General features: G+C 40.2%; 1 protein-coding gene across 1 annotated transcript; it reads right to left on the bottom strand.

Moving 5' to 3' along the window:
- On the bottom strand, window positions 4025–5422 carry LOC109233803 (uncharacterized mitochondrial protein AtMg00810-like). Its single transcript, XM_019399666.1, has 2 exons — window positions 4289–5422; window positions 4025–4081 (listed from the first exon to the last, which is right to left on the bottom strand). The coding sequence occupies exons 1-2, from the start codon at window positions 5420–5422 to the stop codon at window positions 4025–4027; spliced, it is 1191 nt and encodes a 396-aa protein (XP_019255211.1).

The raw sequence follows: 6137 nt of genomic DNA, 5'->3' as shown, positions 1-6137 counted from the left end.
TTGAATTATCATTGAATAATCCGACTAGATTACATGTTTTTGAGGTGTAATTGGGGATTTGGACCTAGGGATTTGAAAATAAGATTTGAAGATTTGGAGGCCGAATTGTCATCGAAATTTAGTAATTTTGGTATGGTTGGACTCGTGGTTGAATGGTTGTCGGATTTTGTGAGTTTCGTTGGATTCCGAAGCGTGGGCCCGGGGGCCAAGTTTGAGCCAAATTCGGGATTTTTGGTCTAATTTGATAATTTTCATAGGGAATTCATTCCCTTAGCATATTTTAATGTTATGATTCTGATTTTGGGTAGATCCGACACGAGTTGAGGCCGAGACGAGAGGCAAAGGCGTCGCGGAGTAGTATTTCATCCGGTTTGATGTAAGTAACCATTGTAAATCTGGAACTGAGGGTATAAAACCCCGGTATTCGTATTGTTTTGATAACTGAGGTGACGCACATGCTAGGTGACGAGGGTGTGGGCGTGCACCGGTAGGGATTGTGACTTGGTCCGTCCCGTAGCGACTATTAAGCCGCGTATTTGATTTAAAATCTTATGATAACACGTGCTTTAGATATTGATACTATATTATGGGTTGTATGCCATGTTTGGGGCCTTGTGCCGACTTGTTGAGACCCTTAGGGGCACTTTTACTATTTTCCTCACTCTATTTGTTTGAAAGCATATCCTCAGTCATGTCTTACTTGCTATTGCTTAAACTTGATTTCACTACTCATTTTCTTAACTATGAAAACTGTTTGGGCTGAGTTCCCTGATTTTCACTGAGATGCCCGAGTGGCCGTGAGGATAGTGACTGAGAGAGGTTGAGGACCTTATGGTGAGGATTATATATATTATGGGTCGGGCTGCATGCCGCAGCGATATTATATATTGATATGGATCGGGCTGCACGCCGCAGCGATATATATATGGATCGGGCTGCACGTTGCAGCGGTATTTATATGGATCGGGCTGCACGCCGCAGCGATATGGCGCTTGGGCTGAAGGAGTCCCTCCGGAGTCTGCACACCCCCAGTGAGCGAGTCGACTATATATATATTGGATCGGACTGCACGCCGCAGCGATTATTACTCTATATATATATATATATATATATATATATATATATATATATATATATATATATATATATATATATATTGGATCGGGCTGCACGCCGCAGCAATTATTACTATTATTGCTATTATGAGATATCTATTGAGCCTGAGTGCTTAGAGCAAGTACTGAGTGACGAGAGATGAGTCACGAGTGACTGAGAGGCTTGCCCGAGGGGCTTTACTTTGAGTGATACTTTGCCCGAGGGGCCTGTTTTATGACATATACTGTTTTCACTCATCTTTTATACTGAGCCTCTTTTGAAAACGATCGAATAAATGATTTCAAAGACTTGGATTCAAAAATGCAGATTTCCGACTTGATATTTCTGTTGTGATTTCATGATATGTGATTTTAAATGCTCGTCACTGCAATCAGACCTTATTTACTTTAGTTACTTACTGAGTTGGCATACTCACGTTACTCCCTACACCATGTGTGCAGATCCAGGTGCCCGAGCATCGGGCTGAGAGTTCCCAGCATTCTCAGAGTTTACCAGGAGATCGCAAGGTAGCTGCACGGCATTCGCAGGCCCTGCTTTCCTCCTTCCTATCTTAGTATTTCCATCATATTCCGACTTATGTTGAATTATTCAGTCAAATTCGGGTTGTATTTAGAGGCTCTTGACTAGTGACACCAGATGGTTGGGCTGTGTTGGGTTAACGTACTGATATTCCGCATATTCTGTTTATTTCATCTATTTCATATGATGAATTTGAAACTTATTTGATATTAGAAACTAATTTTTATAAAAGAGTTCGTTATGGTAAATGTTTGGTTGGATTGCCTAGTACTATGATAGGCGCCATCACGACCGAGGGATTTGGGGTCGTGACAATGGATGAAATAGAGACTTGCTTCCGGTGTTTTGTATGACAAGAAGGTACCACCGAAACTTAAGGGTAAGTTCTACAGAGTGGTGGTCAGACCAACAATGTTGTATGGGGCTGAGTGTTGGCCAGTCAAGACCGCTCATGTCAAGAAGATGAAGGTTGCAGAGATGAGGATGTTGAGATGGATGTGCGGGCACACCAGGTTAGATAGGATCATAAATGAGGTTATTCGCGACAAGGTAGGTGTGGCTCCTATTGAGGACAAGATGCGGGAAGCACGACTTAGGTGGTTTGGTCATGTGAGGAGGAGGAGCACAGACGCCCCGGTGAGGAGGTGTGAGTGGTTGACATTGGAGGTCCTACGGAGCGGTAGAGGTAGGCCAAAGAAGAGGTGGAGAGAGGTGATTAGGCAATACATGACGCAACTTCAGCTGACCGAGGACATGACCCTTGATAGGAAGTTATGGAGGTCAAGGATTAGGGTAGTAGAGTAGGTAGTCTAGAGTGTTTCATAGCAGTAGTATTGGCACGCACTGTCGTTTTCTGTTGGTAGTAGGCTTTTATGACTAACCGTTGTTTTCTTTCGTTGTTGATCACCGTACTATCTGGTTGTTTTTATTCTGCTTTTATATGGCTTCTTGGTATTGTCCCTTCTTGTCTATATTTCCATTAATGTGGTGCTTATACTTTCCTGAGCCGAGGGTCTATTGGAAACAACCTCTCTATCCTCACATGGTAGGGGTGAGGTCTGCGTACACACTACCCTCCCCAGACCCTACGGTGTGGGATATTACTTTTTGCCTTTTTAGTTTTTTTCCGCAAGAGAGATAGATATGAGCACATGAATAGTAAGAATTTGAAACCTGAATTGTGCACATAGCCGCATAGGAATTGCTACTAAACTGCAATTCCATATATTTCAATGACATTAATTTTTTTATCATTTTTTTAAGATAAAAATGTTTGATCTTACTAGAAAAATTATCTAAAGCTAAAATATGGGTAAGTACAGTTTGTAGCCATGAATACTACATAAGAAACATGTATCCGTCATGCAAAACACGATTGTTAAAAGACAACAATCCTTTAGAGGAAAAGAACAATTAGTTTCAATGTTCTTTGAAACTATAGGTTATGACTTCGAGCCGTGGAAATAATTATTAATGCTTGCATTAAAGCCCTTCGAACCTTGTATATATATAAGTATGAGAAGTTTCGTGCATCGGACTACCCGTTCTCTGTCACTATATAATTTTGGAAAGGGAAATAATAACTTTAATTTAACCTCTTCCATTCTTCATTCAAGCATATATTGCTGTTTATATTTCATTCCCTGTAATGAATTCTTAATGTAACTTCTCTTAGAAAATGAAATTTAAGATGTTGGGTGGCAGATATAGTGGTCCAAAAATGCTCCAAATTTGGGCATATTTTAGCAGGAAGCTTAAAGAAAAATGTGGATACAGTGTCATGGTGTGATTAAGTGATTAAATAATAGTCCAAAAGAAGAGAATAGAAGAACTAAGATGGACAAAATCAACTGCCCAGCTAGACGCATTATTTCCAGATAAAATACCAACTCATCGGACTTAATAATTATATCTAATCAATTCGTTAACTTTAAGAGCCACAAATTAAAGTAATATTTCATATATTCAAAACATAGTTAAGTCATAAAATATGTGCTCGTCAGTTTGTTGTAAATACGTTGCATAACTATAAAAAAAATCCTAATTATCAGTTAGGTGCCTCAATTAGATTTTAGAACTATTGTTGTTTGACAACTTTACCTCCCAACTTATAACAGCCACACATGAGCATACTCTCATCTTATATTCTTGAATTTGTCAAATAGTTTTTGTTTTCGTTTTTGGATTCTTGTTGCAAAGAAAAGAATGGGATCTTTGGGTTGGGGTGGGGGTGGGGGTGGGGGTGGGGGTGGGGGCTCTAAGTGGGTAGTGTCATTAAATTGATTTTAATTGGTCACCACCAACATACAAACTCAATTACTAGTAGTGTAGTATCTCGTGTCAAAAACAGTGGAAGAGATTGAGAAGAACAGCTCACCTTGGATGAGCTCTAATGGCGGTTGAGAGGAGCTGTGAGAGATGAAGCTTCTAGAAGACCTTTCTTAGTCTTCATTAGAAAGAGAATTGAAGTATTTTGTACAATTAAAAAATAACAAAATACAGGAAAATGAACTAACTAACTATTACAATGTATCTACCCCTATTTATACTATATATCATCTACACATATCATCTACACATCTACAATACAATTATACATAAATACATACACGTGCTAATACCCCCCCCCCCAAGTTGGAAGGGAGGGACTCACAGCCAACTTGCTAAGTAAATTCCAATGTTTTACTCCTGTGAGGGGCTTAGTGAAGATGTCTGCCAGTTGATCATTTGTGGAAATGTGATGCAATGTAATGGTCCCTTCGTGCACTTGATCACGCACAAAGTGACAGTCCACCTCTATGTGTTTAGTGCGTTCGTGGAATACAGGATTCTTGGCTATGTGAAGTGCTGCTTGACTATCACAAAAGACTGGAACAGGTAGTTTCAAGGGAGCTGCCAACTCTCCAAGTAATCTGAGCAGCCAAACTAACTCTCCCACAACTTGTCTAGCAGCTCTATATTCTGCTTCTACTGAGGATAGTGATATGGTTTGCTGTTTCTTTGATTTCCAGCTGATTGGACCATCCCCTAGTAGCACAACATAGCCACTGACTGACTTTCTTGAATCAGGGCAGGCTGCCCAGTCTGAGTCACAAAATGCTTGAATGTTGTAGTCATTACTATTGGACAGAAAGATTCCAAAGTTTGGATCACCTTTGAGGTATCTCAGTACATGATAAGCAGCTCTCAGGTGTGGTTCCCTAGGGTTTTGCATAAACTGGCTCAAACATTGCACACTATATGATATGTCAAGTCTGGTATTAGTTAGGTAGTTCAACTTGCCCACTAGCTTCCTGAAATATGAGGGATCAGGTAGCAGGGACCCTTCATTTGCACTTAGCTTAGTTGAGGGATCCAATGGAGAGGTTAATGCTGAATACTTCATACAATCAAATTCTGACAGGAGATCCATTGTGAACTTCCTTTGTGATATTAATACCCCATTATCTTTGTATAGAATTTCTAGGCCCAGAAAATAGTGTAATCTACCTAAGTCTTTTATTCTGAAAGTTTCATGTGGGTACCTCTTTAGAGTACCTATCTCTTCCAAATCAGTCCCTGTCACCAGGACATCATCTACATAGACAGCTACAAACACCATTGAACCTCCATTCTTTTTGTAGAACAGAGAATAATCTAGCAGAGAATGTGTGTATCCTTTGGAACAGAGAGCTTCAGTTAGCTTCTCATACCATTGCCTACTTGCTTGTTTCAAGCCATACAAGGACTTGTTCAATTTGCACACTAAATCTGACCTATCAACAGCTAGACCTTGAGGTACTTCCATGTAAACCTCCTCATGGAGGTCTCCATGAAGGAAAGCATTATTCACATCTAATTGAAAAATATTCCAGCACTTCTTTACTGCTACTCCAATTAGAGTCCTTCTGTATAATCTACCCCAGCTTCTTGAGTATAGCCCTTCACCACTAGTCTTGCTTTTAGTCTCTCTACACTCCCATCTGCCTTGTGTTTCACCTTATAAACACATTTACATCCTATTGCTCTCTTACCTGGTGGAAGAGGGACAAGGCTCCAAGTGTGATTGGCATAGAGAGCTTCAAATTCCTGATTCATGGCTGCTTGCCAGGCAGGATCAGCAGCTGCATCCTCATATGATCTGGGTTCAGTCTCATGAGAAATGAGTCTGATCAATTGCTGACTTTCAGAACTTAATGCATTGAGAGAAATACACTAGGCATTGGGTATAGATGCATTGAAGGAAAGTGAGGTTGTGCTTTGGTTGCTACAAGAAGGAGAGTTAGGATCACTTGTTTTCAACTTGGGTAGAGAGTAGTTGTAGTCTTTTAAGTAAGTAGGGGTTTTGATGGCTCTGGATGGTCTTCCTAGATTTTCATCAGATTCTTGTGTTGATGAGTTAGGGATATCATTGGGTAGGTTATCATAGTTATCAGAAAAGATGAAATTTACCTCTGAACTTGAGGTTGTTTGTGGACTAGTCTGAGTTACCCCTGGTAGTGAAGGATCAGGTGACACTGTTG

Source organism: Nicotiana attenuata, chromosome 10 (genome assembly GCF_001879085.1).
Source record: "Nicotiana attenuata strain UT chromosome 10, NIATTr2, whole genome shotgun sequence".
Classification (NCBI taxonomy): domain Eukaryota; kingdom Viridiplantae; phylum Streptophyta; class Magnoliopsida; order Solanales; family Solanaceae; genus Nicotiana; species Nicotiana attenuata.
This window is presented reverse-complemented; position numbering and strand designations above follow the sequence as displayed.

What these genes read in the sequence shown, in the direction of transcription:
- LOC109233803 (XM_019399666.1), bottom strand. Translation starts at nt 5,422, where the DNA reads ATGGAAGTACCTCAAGGTCTAGCTGTTGATAGGTCAGATTTAGTGTGC. An exon ending in ATTTACTTAGCAAGTTGGCT is followed by an intron (nt 4,082 to 4,288) that starts GTGAGTCCCTCC and finishes TTTCTAATGAAG; the next exon opens with ACTAAGAAAGGTCTTCTAGA.